This window comes from Rhipicephalus microplus, chromosome 2 (assembly GCF_043290135.1).
Source record: "Rhipicephalus microplus isolate Deutch F79 chromosome 2, USDA_Rmic, whole genome shotgun sequence".
Lineage (NCBI taxonomy): Eukaryota > Metazoa > Arthropoda > Arachnida > Ixodida > Ixodidae > Rhipicephalus > Rhipicephalus microplus.
In genome coordinates, this window is record NC_134701.1 from 14,254,659 (window position 1) to 14,268,947 (window position 14,289).

General features: G+C 46.4%; 1 protein-coding gene across 1 annotated transcript in view; it reads left to right on the plus strand.

Moving 5' to 3' along the window:
- Positions 1-14,289, plus strand: part of LOC119169944 (adenylate cyclase type 3) — a 1,227,834-nt gene that overhangs the window by 607,694 nt on the left and 605,851 nt on the right. Inside the window, exon 9 of the mRNA XM_075886158.1 lies at positions 14,093-14,209. Within this exon, the coding sequence (XP_075742273.1) occupies positions 14,093-14,209 (117 nt within the window). The remainder of the gene's footprint in view (positions 1-14,092; positions 14,210-14,289) is intronic.

Consider the following 14,289-nt stretch of genomic DNA (forward strand, 5'->3'; position numbering starts at 1 on the left):
AATCTCGCTGCTGTTCCGTCTTTGAACCACCTGCGTGAGCCGGCCGGTCTGCGTCAAACCAGCGCGTTTCGACTAAAAGCTACCGGGCGCCGTACTACGAAGTATCGGCAAGTTTCATTGCTGACGTGATCTTGCGGAAAAGGTTACTTGTTGAGCCAACAATGCTGGCTTCGAAAGAGCACGGCTTGCCAGGACTGCCCACGTGACGTCAGGCTCCCTCCTGTTTTTATCTGCCTCCATGGTATGGTGGCTAGATGGGGAGGTGGCACGAGCGCGGCGCGAAAGGCGATCCGCCGTTCCATGACACCTAGCGGTGGCGCTGCGGCTCGTAGTAAGATGCCCCTCCGCCGCAGACTTCTATCTACTGCGTACACGGCGCTCATTTCATTATCGGCTGCTCGTTTTGGAATGAGCATGACAATATATCTAAGCTTTCAAAACCGCTCTGATGCGGTACAAGTATCCGATACTTGCGTTATGGTCCCTGTAATCTTATAGCTTATTTCACTGCACTCACTTTTGGCTAAGAGTGATTGCTTTTTGGAACCGGTAGCCTGTCGTCCTAGTTTGCGCTGTGCGACTGAAGTTCATAGCACGCTAAAAATATGGCTGGGCTAAGGTGTAAGACTATTGCTGCGATATTGCAAAAGTTTGATTGCCACTGCTCGTGTCAAACGACACCGCTTTTATTCACTAAAGGCGTAGTTCAGATATTAACACTTATTTTGCATACAAGATTAATTTTAAATAACATATTCATATCTGAGCAACATACACGAAGCCAAAAAGAAGCAAGAAAACGCATTCCACATACACAAATAACACAAATTAAAACAGAACATATAGCAAAACCTAACACAAACAGAACATACAATAAAATAAAATGTCACCCAGAGTTATATTGAAAAATCACAGAAATTTTGCCTTAAACAGTGTCATATGAAAGGAATGCAAATACAAATAGTGTGACGTATCTTGCAAAAAAATGAAGAAAAAGCATTTGCTAGTACTCATGAGATTTCTTTGGACACTGGAATGATGCATGAGGAGTAGATGACGTCAAGACTAGGACCAGTTGTTTTACAAGATTAGACACTACCATCCCCAAACACAACCAATAGCAGCATTGTTATCGTGCTATGGCACTGATGCAAAAATTTTCTGCTGAAAAAAACTCAAAATAGAAGCACTCAACCACATTACAATACACATCTCAATTTCAGCAATTTTATTCGCTTCTGCCTTTCAGTTCGTAAAGAATTCTGGCTTTTCACTTGGAAATGAAGATTATAGTTAACCTTTTACTTGCCAATGTTCCAAAATTGGAACATACGAAACCTAATTTTTATTTCCTCTCCAATATATCGCATATTAATATTTTATGTTCACGCATACTCATTGATGCTTGTGAAAAACATAGCAGTTTTAATTTCTATTATGAACCTACGGAGAATCATTAGAAAATTTTTAAAAACAGGCATATTTTGCGCTCCTTGACCACCAGATGTTTGTTGCATTATTCCGCTGGAAAAAGTAATGTTGCAGTGAGCAAAGCAGAACTAAAATATCGGCAAATAGTTCAGGATTACGCAGCAATACAATAAAAAAAGAAACAAAGACAATCTAGTTTTCAGCTTGAGAGTTTTGTGCGGATGTTCCTTTTTTGGAACATTGGCGTTTCACAGTGTCGAACGCAGCATAGACGCGCGCGAGCATTTCGCCTCGTTCTTTTTCTTTTTCTGCCTTGTCGATGGCGCCCGCTGGGCGGCGCTTGGCAGAAACTTGAACATAAGCTTTCCTGGGCATCATTTTGAGTTTGCCAGACACGTGGAAAGAGCAGCATTGAACTACAGTGCCTAGCTACATCAATCGCTGTGAATGTAGGTAGAAAACTACCTTGCGGCTGGTTTTCTTTTTGTAGTACTGTGCTTTACATCGCAACAACTTTCGTTGTAGGTCATGGCACAACGCTTCCTCACTTTGGAGGCAGCAATTGACCTTTTGTTCAGCCTTCCCGATGACGAACGCGAAGGTGCGTTTGTATGCCAATTGCCGCCTGTTGAAGATGGCAAAATTACTGACGAGGAGCACGTGAACGAAAACGACTTTTCTGAAGTTGTTCCCGATGATGTTTGCGGGCACGTTGAAGTTATGCAGTGCAGCAATGAAGACGTTGATTCGTCTTCTGCATGTTCGAGTCCTGAGCCACGACGAAAGAAACCAGCGGGGCGGCAATTCACTGCTGGAAAAGGACGCAAAGCTTCAACGAACGCTCGGAAAACAAATACTTCAAAGCACTCCCACACACCAGTATGGGGCGAACATGCCACGTTTGGCAAAACACTTTCCAGCGAGAGTCCTCCGTTGTTGCCAGAGGCATTTCCTGATCTTGCAAACATGAGCCCATTTATGCTTTTCAGCAAATTTATTTCTCCGGAGTACCTTGGTTCACTGGCTGAACTAACGCAAGATACGCACTCCAAAAGGAGGAGTTGGTGGACGTCACAGGAGCGGACATAGGTCAGTTTTCCGGCCTCTTACTTTTCTGCGGGTACCATTCCGTTTCGTCTGAGGACTCGTATTGGAGCACTGCAGAAGATCTTTGTGTGCCTATAGTCGCGACAGTGATGGCCCGCAATAGGTTCCGGCAGCTGAAAAGGTTCTTTCATGTTGTTGACAACACTCAGTTGACAACACTCAGCAGGCGAAAAAATGTGCAAACTTCAGCTGTTTTACGACGAAATCTCCAAATGTTTGCGCCAGTTTGGAGTGTTCAATGAAAGCCTCAGCATCGACGAGTCAATGGTGCCCTGTTACGGCCACCACTCGTGCAAAATGTTCCTTCGCGGTAAACCAATTCGATTTGGGTACAAACTATGGATGATGTGCTCTTCGAATGGGTACCCCTATGCATGTAAATATATTGTTGGAGGAACGAGAAGAACGACAAGACACCTCTCGGGATCAGGGTTGTTAGCAATATGGTATCGGTCCTGGAAGCGCCTGAACATCGCGAAGTCTACTTTGACAACTTCTTCACTTCGCATGGCCTCTTGACGAAACTGGCTGACCAAGGAATTCGAGCTACAGGGACTGTGCGAGATACAGGAACCGGTGGTTGTCCACTGAAGAGCTTGAAAAACATCGAAAAGGAAGAAAGAGGATCTTTCCACTACAAGTGTGACGGGGCAGTCTGCGCATGCAGGTGGAATGACAATGCAGTCGTCACAGTTTCATCTAACCACCTCAGCCAAGAGCCTGTTGGAAGTGCGAAACGCTTCTCACGACGCTCAAACAAAAAGGTGGACATTCCTCAACCATAATTGATCAGAAAATACAATGAGGGCAGGGGTGGAGTAGATATAATGGACCGCCTTCTCGAAAGCTATCGACCGAGACTGAGGAGCAAGAAATATTGGTGGAACCTTTCCAGCAATGGTTTGAACATAGCTGTCGTCGCAGGATGGCTCCTCCACTGCGAGATTCACAAAGGTAGTGATGCCGCCATGACGCACATCGCCTTTCGGCGGGACGTCACCATGTCCTTGCTGCAGCTCAAGCAAAAACTCACTGTAAGACCTGGACCCTGGGTTCATCCGAGATATGAGGACAGAAACACTGATGGCCACTACATCATCTCAACGACTCAGGGAAGGTGCGCGGAATGCAAGAAGAATACAACGAATAAGTGCCAGCAGTGCAAAAAGCAGCTGCACAAGAAAGGCTTTGCCGCTTACCACGGTTTGTGATTTGCTCACTGTAGTACAGCCAGTAGTATTAAAGAAGAAATTTTTATAAAATATTGTTATAAATATCTATACTTTTCAGAGACATCGTATGACGCTAAATATTATTCTTCCGTTATCCTGAATAAGGAAACTCGACTGAAAAGTCAATAAAAGTTGTTCCATAGAAAATGTGTGTTTTGCATATGGGAAATGCCAATCTTCCGAAAATGGAACATGCGAAAAAACATGCTTAGTCATTGTGAATGTGGCTGTATTTTTGATTATAGTCAATTTAGAAGGTCAATGCAAATTATCAACATAAATTTCAGTTTTTTTCTTATTGCTTCATAGTGCGGCATTTAAAAATTTAACACGTAAAAATTGGTTATCTTGTTGGTGAGAATTGTGCTGTGCTTTGCACATCCAACAAGAGTCAGCTTTGCGAGCTGAAGGAATGAGACTAACTCAATAAGGCTATCGCTGTTCACCTGCTTTAAACTAAAGCAGCGTGTAAATGTGTTTTCAAGTGTTGTCACAAGTGAATTTATCTGCTCTGATGAGTATAAAAGGCCTCCCCTGTCTACTGCTTTAGTGAGGGATGCTGTTTCTGAAGGTGACCCATCTTTTTCTTGAAGCAGCTGTCGGCAACAATTCATGCACTTGGTGCTGGCAATACGTCGTCTTGCAACATAGCCAGCCATGTAATATATGAGCCTTGAGTAGCTGGCTTGCACAACCATCGAAATGTGGCCAAGTAGGTCACAACCATTCAGCACGTCATGAGCCTCAGAAAGATTCCCTATGACAAGAAGATCATCGATTCTTTGCTGAGGAGTAATGCTGACATCATCAGTTCCTACCAAGTTTCTCAAGAATCCTGAAGACATGTGTAGGCGACTTAACGAGGTTTTGGAAACTTAGTGTGTTTACTGAGATTAAAACTGGCTTGGAGTAGGGTGGTCATTACACCCTGACATTTGTCGCACAATCCAAAAAAGCCTTTCGATTGAGTCTTGGCACAACCGGCTTGTCATAAGGTAATGGTAGTAAAGCTTGGTAACTACATAATCCAACAAATGCAGAGTGCTCGAAAGAGTGACCCGGAGGCCTTCAGCTGTGCTCTGGCTTAGATAGCCTTCGGATGTAGCTGCTCTTTCCCACCCATCCAAATATTCCAGGAAGCTTTCAATAGAAACATGATGAGTGTTTCCTGGCCTCAGAGCACCTGAACAGCATCTCGATGTCATGGCCTCGATTGTTCCTCGCATTGTTTCGATAAAGCCGGAAGTGGCAGCTACATCACCATGCCTACTTTCTATTTCATTCTTGTGCAAGAATAAACCTCTGAGCACTTCATCACGGAACAACCGGAAAGCAATGTTGACTCTCATGCTCTCAAAGCCATTGGGTCGCACAACACACTGGTTCACGTTTGGCATTGCTTTAAGTGTGGTGTCATGCCTGTCGTCGCATCTCTTAGCACAATCTATATGGGCTACACTAGCACGTCCTTCTGGCAGATTGAAGTCTTTGCGCACGAAACCATTCCGTACACATTAGAGATGGCGGGGGAAGTCGGAAATGAAGTAAATAAAACGTTCAGCATCAGTTGGGTGCTGCCTCCTGCACACTGTCTTGCCCTTTTTTCCACACACACCAAACGAATGCCACATGCTCCTGTTCCAGGCAGCCCCATCACACGTTATAAAATTTACATGTAGTCCAGCATTCTCACACAATACCACAGCTTCAAGTATGATCTTGGAAAGTATATCTGCTTTCACATTGCTATGTGAAGCAAACACACCAACAGTTCGGTGCCACTTGCCACTAAACGGTTCAACCATCACCACAAAACCGTGGTCACAAGTGAGCATGCGCTGGTCTTCAGGTGAGAATTCACCGAGATCCACAAAGCCTTCAATTTTCCCATTTGATGCAAGGCTGAGATTTTCGGAGAGCTTCAGTTCATCAAACACAAGTCCGCCATGGCATTTCGATGGGTGGTTTTCTCTTTTACAGCAGCCAACAACTTGCGGCTCAGTCCAAACCCACTTCTGTACTTTCTCAGGAAACAACGAAGGGATGTACGCGAGGGCAGAACCATAATTTTGTGCTTTCTTATGTGTTCATAGAGCTGGGGGCACTTCATGCACATGACTGCACATTCCAATACCCATTCTGCCTCATATTTCATCCCTTTCGTGCTTTTGCGCTTGCATGCTGCCAGACATGCTCTGACCTGTTGCTGCTGCTGTACAGGCAGAGCTTGCAATGCTTTCTCAAACATTTCTGAGTTGGTCTGCGCATTTTTTTTCTTTAGGTTCTCGATCACAGACTTTTCTTTGAGAATTGTGAGCCTGCTTCTTTTCAGTTGCGCAGTTCGAAGCTTTAGCTTGTATGACGCTCTCCGACCACGAGTATTACCTCTCCTTCTGTAGGAAGCCTGATTCTGCAGGAGCTTCCGGAGATTCTTTAACTGTGGGCATGCCTGCTTTGCTGACTGTGCAACACCGAAGCAAGAAGCACTGAACACCTTGCCGCCATGCGTCTTCTCTTTGCGCTTCGGGTTAGGGCTGAACTCGCCTTCATCTCCAAATCCTTTGCATGGGATGATCTTATCAACATGTCGAAGCAGATCTTCAGCCGTTGCCACGTCAGTGATCTCAAGTAAATTTACTTTTGTGGCTTGCACGAAAACGTTCACGTAAACTGAACTGCCATTCGCAACGAACAATACCACTTTTTCAAAATACAAGCTTTCGCGATGCAGTGCACATACTGTGAAGGCCGTGACATTGCACTCTCCAGCAATCGGCTGCCGCGTCCAGTAAGCGCTGGGCAGTCGGCAGTTCCCCACATTAGGCAGCACTGGGGATATTACTTCGGGCGACGCACTTTTTTCTTCTAAAACGTCAACCTCGTCAGTACACGCGGCATTACTTGTCTCGTGTCTCGGAGACTTCACAGGAAGGCCACACGTCGATGTTTTCGACTTTCTTTTCTGGGATGCCTTCTTCGACAAATACTGAGGGAGGTTGGGGAACACAGTCGGAATCGCATCGCTTGTCAGCACCGGTCAATTGCGAAGAATCGTCACTGTCACGCCGTTTATCGTGTGCGTAAACGATCGCACAATATACTGCTCATCAAAATGCAGCTCGCAGATTCTTGAGCTTGCGTTGAGGACTTGAACTGCACGTGGCCCTGCACGCTGCCATGCTTTTAAGCGTTCAGGCTTTTTCAGCACGGAAAACAGCGACACACGTTTACCAGATCTCCTCGACGAGACGTAGCCGGACGAACAGCCGGGGGCGAAGCAGTGTGTCTGCGTCGGTTTCTTCTTCTTGACGCCCGATTCCATAGCGTTGGCGGTAACGCACGAAAACTTGCACGTACAATCCACGCCGTGTTTTGTAAAACGGCGCGGAGGAGAACGGGCGAAGCACACACGACTGAACACGGCACAGGCACAGCACGCAAGAAAGCACGTGAGCGCTCCGCGGCGAGCATCGGATGGATGGATGGATGCTATGAGCGTCCCCTTTATAACGGGGTGGTGACAAGTATGCCACCAGGCTCGACAAAAAAAAACCTTTTTTCTTTTTTTATGTTGGCCTAATGCCTCTACTTCGATAAATTCTATCTTAATGGAAAAAAAGGTAAATTTTCAGCTTAAGTTCTCTGCCATTTACGGCACACTGTCCATATTGTATTTTTCCAATATTTATTTTTGTCCTTTCTCTCTAATTTTCTGCCACCAATACTCTAACCGTCTCTTACTTATTTCAATCGCGGGTGTGTTCAGCTTTCCATTGTTGTCCCTAAAACCCAAGGCTTCCTGTAGGCTCGTGCCCAAACGTACACCTGGGTGGATATCTCCACATTCAATCAGAACATGCTCCGCCGTTTCCTTATCTTTCCCGCTGCATGTGCATTGTTCTTCTTCTTTACTGAATCTTGCTTTATAACTACGCGTTCTAAGGCAACCCGATCTCGCTTCAAACAGTAAAGCGCTTCCCCTTGAATTATCGTAAAATGCCTCCCTCCTTATTTCATTTTTGCCCTTTCGGTAGTTACTCAAAGCCGGTTTTTTCTCCATAGCTGCCATCCAGTAAATCCTCTCCGCCTCCCTGACTTTTCCCTTAACGCTCTTTGTTGACATATGGCTTACAATACCAGCCGTATATTTACTAGTGAGTCTTCTAGTTCTTTTTCTCCACTGTGTGTCCACGCTCTTCTTATACAAATAACGGAACACCTTCTCTGCCCATCTACTCTCCTTCATATTTCTTAGCCTTTCTTCGAACCTTATTTTGCTCTGCGCTTCCCTCGCCTCAAAACCTGCCCACCCCATATCGCCCTTTACAGCCTCGTTTGTCGTCTTCCCGTGAGCACCCAACGCGAGGCGTCCCACAGTCCTTTGATTTACATCCATTCCCGATTGCACCTCTGCCCTCATGCACACCACTGAGTTCCCAAAAGTAAGCCCTGGAACCATTACACCCTTCCACAGACCTCGAAGCACCTCATACCTATTGTATCCCCACAGCGCTCTGTGCTTCATTATTGCCGCATTCCTCTTTCCTTTTGCTGCCGAGGCTTTTTCCTGTACCTCCATGTATCTATCACTCTCATTTACCCATACTCCAAGGTACTTGTATTCACTTACCCTCGGTATTTCTTGGCCTTGTATGGACACCGTCTGATCACAGGGATCATTGAATACCATCAATCCACACTTCGTTACACTGAATCCTAGTCCAAGAGCTTCACCTTCCCTTCCGCATATATTCGCCAGCTGCTGTATATCATCTCGACTGTCCGCAAATAAGACGATATCGTCCGCATAAAATAAACCTGGAAGCTTCTGCTCAATCATCATGCCGCCCTGTTTGTGTGACAAATTAAAACCAATGTTGCTACCTTCTAGCGCTTTTTCCATACTCACCATGTACAGCATGAATAACAGCGGGGACAAAGGACATCCCTGTCTCAGCCCCCTGCTAACCTCAACGTTCTCTTTGCTACGCATTCCTTCCCGCTCTATGCAAACTGTATTTTCTCGGTATATCTCCCTCAAAAGCTGTATACAGTCGTCGCCCATGCCCATTCCTTTCAATATATCCGACAAAATTTCCTGATTAACGTTGTCGTATGCCCCAGTGATGTCTAGAAAAGCCACGTACAAGGGCCTATTCTCTATTTTAGATATTTCTATACACTGAGTGAGAACAAACAGGTTATCGTCTAACCGCCTGTCGACTCGAAATCCGTTCTGAAGTTCTCCCAAAATATCGTTATGTTCGGCCCATGTTTCTATTTTCATTTTTACTGCTTGCATCGCCAACCTGTATAGTACCGATGTAATGGTTAGTGGTCTATACGAGCGAATCTTGTCCTTTTCTCCCTTGCCTTTATAGATCAAGTTCATTCTACTTTGTCGCCAACTGTCCGGTATTTGTCCGTCCTTTAAGCTTTTTTCTACTGCTTTTAACAATGCTTCTTTAGTGTTATGTCCTAGTTCGTTAATGAGGCTAACGGGAATCCCATCTAAACCCGCGGCAGTGCGCTTTGGAATTTTTCCTTCGGCCTTTTTCCAGTTGAAATTATCAAGTACTAGCTCTTCCTCTGTTGCTTTCTCCGCCACACTTTTACTCACCGGGGAGATCCCCTGGACGCTCTTTTGAAACGAATCGGCTGTTACCTTTTGGATGTAACCTAGCGCTTCGTACCCTTCCAATTGATTTCCTCCTTCATCTAGAATATGTTGTTGCGTTGTGACAGACTTCCTACCTAGCGCCTTTATGTGGCTCCAAAAAATCCTAGGCGCGGCCTCCTTTTTTTCGTGTATCTCTGTCATCCAGCGTTCACTTTCACCTTTAATTTTTGCCTCTACCAATTTCTGTACAAGGGATTTTTTCTCTAAATATATTTCCCATATTTTTTTGACTTCGTCCTGCGGCCGCTTCTCCTTTTTTGCCTTTCTATGCTCCCGTGATGCTTCGCGTCGCTTCTCGATCGCCTCCCGGATTTCCTTGTTGCACCAACTTTTTGGCTTCCTTTTTCCTTTCCAGCAAACAGTTTTCTTCTCTTTCCCTATCTCCTTCGTCATTAGATGAAACAGCTCACTATACTCCCAGTCCTTGCCTGGTATTTCGCCTACTTCTTCCTCGACTCTTGCGGCTATATTTATTATTTGTTTGTCATTTAAATACGAGCTGCCAGACTTTGATTCCATGCTCATATTTTCAGTTTCGTATCCCATTTGTAATGTTATTCGTTTATGATCACTACCCAAGCTGTTAATGCCTTCCTCGTCTATCCTCATTTCTGTCAGTTTGTGGTAAATTCCTTCAGTCATGAGACAATAATCAATACTTGATTGCTTGTTTCCGACTTCCCATGTGATCTGGCCGTCACATTTAGGCCCCGTGTTAACTATCTCCAGACTATGTTGCTCGCAAAGATCTAGTAATAACTTCCCATTGGTGTCTGAATATCCGTCAAGGTCATGTATGTGGGCATTCATGTCCCCTAGAAGGATGATTTCGGCCCCATTACCAAATTCCTTAATATCCGCACTCATGCAATCCACTATCTCCTTATTCTTTTCTCTGCAGTTATTCCCCGTCCACAAGTAGGCTACCCCTAGCCACGTTTCCTTTCCACCTACTGTGCCCAGAACCCAGAGGTGCTCTGAACACGTCTGTTTCACTCTAACCCATTTGGCTCCGCGATGAATTAGCATTCCTACACCCCCACCTTTCCTTTCCGATATGGTCCTGTTACACCCTTCCCAAACATAATTTTCAATATGTGGTGGCTCTTCCAAGTCTCTAAGGTGTGTTTCTGTAACCGCATACACGCCTATCTGTTCTTTTTTTAACTGCTCCTCAATCTCTAACCATTTTGCCTTCTTTCTGCCACCCTGCATGTTTATGTAACTAATTGCAACACGCGCCTTTTTCCTTTTTCTTTTACCTTTTTTCTGGTTTTTCGCAATTCTACCTGTCAAAGCGTCCTCCTGGTTGTTTTCCCTGTTACGAGCTACCCCGGACTCCGAAGGGCCCGTGAGCCCCCCAAAAAAGCTACTGCGCGTCCTGCCAGTCGCCAGCCCACCTCGTGTCCAAGCCTCTTATCGAAATGAATCTTGTCTCTTTGGAATCCACCCCACCTGTGCACTTCCCTGTTTAAATCCACTACCTCGAAACCCTTCTCTCGACTAATTCGCCATATCGCTTTGTTTGCGTCGACAACCGCTCTTTGCAGGTTGACGTTGCGTACTGGTACTTCCGGTACTGTGCATACTACAATTTGCACCTGGGGGGACACGGCGCGCATGTCATCCACCCCTTTCGCCAAGGTCGTCGCTAGTCCTGACGATTCTTTTTTCAGGACGTCATTTAACCCTCCCGCAATTACAACGAGGTTACGATTGTTAGCTTTAGCTGCGAGTTGTTCACCCGCTTGACTCATTACTGTCCCCAGCGTTTGTCCTGGGAACGTCCCTATCGCAACTCTCTTGTCGCCTTTCACCCTTTCTTTGATTGCCGCTGCGCATCGGACTAAATTTGAGTCACCGGCGATGATGACCTGTTCAGACATTCCTTCTGAAACCTGCACCTGGCTGCTGACTAGGTGACTAGCGTGAGTCACGGCTGCTGGTTTGCTCCCTCCCTCCCTCAAAACTACTTCCCGGTAGCTGGGCCCTGTGGCCAATGTATCTGCCTTTGTCATGCCTGTTTCCTTCATCTCTCCCGCACGGGGGGTCGTCGTCATAATGCTCCCACCGTCACCTTCGTCTTCGTTCCCTTTCACGACCTTCGATAGACCCTTCTCGGCTGCCCGGAGCCTTTCTTCCATGGCTGACGTTTTCTCTCGCTCCTTCGCCAATGCGTTCTCCAGCTCTGCGATTTTCTCCATGAGCCCACTCTGGACCGCCATCATATTTTTCATTTTCTCCTCGAACTCGCACCGTCTACACTTGGCGTCATCTTCTGCTTTCTCCTCCGCACTAACTTCCACCTTCCGCCCTACCCCGCACTCTGAACACTTTACGGTCTTTTTGACCATGGCTAGCTCAGTTTACCGATGCCCACGTGTTAGAAAACTGTACTAAAATACACTGGTCTAAGCCAAAAAGAACCACAATAATAAATAAATAAGCTACACTTCACAGCACCTGCGCATGCACGTGGTCGGTCTACGCGCAGGCCTCAGCCACGTGGTGGCTGGAGAAAAAAAAGACACAGTACAAAATACTAAAAAAAAAGAAAAAAAAACGTACACCGTAATAGACCTAATCAAGCTTTACGCTAGCGCCTTACGTTCTCATAACGCTACATACAGAGGCAAGCTGGAAACATGCAAAAACACTTATCTGTAGCTGTCATTCCGGAGCTCTCCAAAAACGCGTCCGACCTCCAAAAACGCGTCCGACGTGTACTCATCGAACTGCCTGCAGCAGCGCCGCCGTTTGTCCACGGCCGTTTCATGAAGCAAGGCAGCGCTCTCTCTCTGCTGCCGCAATGCCGCTCGCGCCACCTTCCCCTCTAGCCACCAAATCTATGGGGCGCGCGCGCTTATTCTCGCCCCTAGCAACCGAAGCATGTGGTGCGACCGAGTGTAGGAGAGAGTATGTGCAGTGCAACTCCCCTCCTTCTCTCGCCATTTGCTCTTTCTCCACCGTGCGACCCTCTCTTCCGTCCGCTCGAGCCTCACTCTAGATCGTTCGCTGGCTGGACGCCTCTCAAGAACATCCGGAATTGTGTATGTGTGACAACGCTAACGCCGAGCCGAGAACGCTGGCGCACTGCTCTTCAATACGCTCGCTCCTCACTGTCTATTGTTCACTAGCTGGGCGCCTCTCGAGGTGATAGCAGAAGTCGGTGAAGGCGAACGTCTGACCGCAAAGGTATCATTTCTCGGTGCAAGAAATATATTCGCATTTCCTCAAGATTTCTTTGGGGAGGTGGGAGCATCATTTAAAGACAATAGCCTTTCTGGTGGACCTTCGACGCAAACATTTTGGTCTGTCTGTCAGTACATTTGTCTGTTTGTCCGCTTTAACGGCACCGTGCACTCGAAACGGCAGTTTCCATCCGCAGCGCCCACCAATGCTGCTCAAGCTTCAGCGTTCATGCTTGTGCAATCGTCAATCAAAAAGCAATTATTTCGCATGTCTGGGGCACCATAACAACACGTATATGCTCTTCATGTGCGTCTTTTACTAGAAAAGGCATACATAAGTAATTTTAAAGACCGTAACGCATATCACGCTGCGCTGGCCATGTAACAATTTCAAGAAAAGGCGAGTGTTTCCAACGCTTTGCTAAGACGAAACAGTGGTGGCACCTACCCGTCGCCTTGCGTTCTACACCTTATCACCTCTGAGACGGGCGCGCACACCCATCTCAGAGCCACGCACTTCGTTTTCCAAGAAAACTGCCAGATGGCGCTCACGCCTCACGTGTGACGTGACTTCATGCACTCGTTCGCCTCCGCTGCACGCTTGAGGCACTCTAACGCAGCGCCTCCAGAATACCATTCACTAATTTTCTTGCACAGGACATCAAAGAAATGTTTTGTTCACTCTCTCCACACGCAAGACTATCGTCTTTCGCCGACATTTGCAGATTTACATGCTGACACGGGGCCAATTTTTTACTAGCAGATGCTGCCTGTGTCAGCCTTGCGAGGCAAGAGAGGTAGGGGGAGCGACATTTGTGACACGAGACACAAGCGTGCCGCACGAGACGCGAGGCGTGAGCATGCGCCGGATCGTAACCGATGTCGCGGCCAATGCCGGATTTGCGAGTAGGTGCGACTATAAAATGCTCCGCATTCATGACAGTGGCATTCCTGATAATGTTACCTTTTTGGAAGGAAGCATTGGCTCTCACCAATTATCAACCACTTGACGAATTTCAGAAAAAAATTTCCTGCCAGATGTTTACAACAGCGACAAAGAAGCAGCTGTACCAAACATATGAGTCACTGGGGCTCTTACACACACGTCCCTACTGAAAAAGGAGTGAGCCAACACTTCCGCTGAAGGTGATGTCAACCGGGCCTTTCGGAAAGTGGTATCTCCGAGACCAAGAGATATTTAGCTACAGTGCTGTCTAGACAGCTTTCATTCACCACCTAACTGAGGAAAGCGAGATAACCTTCATGAAAAGGCAAACAAAGGATTAACTTCACGGTGTACAGCTGCTCTAACGTATCATTAATTCACGTACAGTGTTGCGCGGGAATCCATGGCTGTTAGAGATACATGTAGCTTACACCGTAAATACACAAGCCCTAACCGTTTCTCTCAGAAGTAAAGTTGTTTTTTCTTCCTCCACTGTCCCTTTCAGGCGCTACCTCGAACCATGAAGGTGGTTTCAACTGCGGTGCGGAGCAGGTCTGGGGCTCGCCTGCTGGTTTCCCTGACGGCAGTGACATTCTGGTTGTCACTACATTTAGCTGCAACCGTAAGTTCTACCTTAGCCTTTTCGAACTTTGATCGAGACGCATTGATTTGAAAGAAATTTTCATTTGTGAAACATTGTCA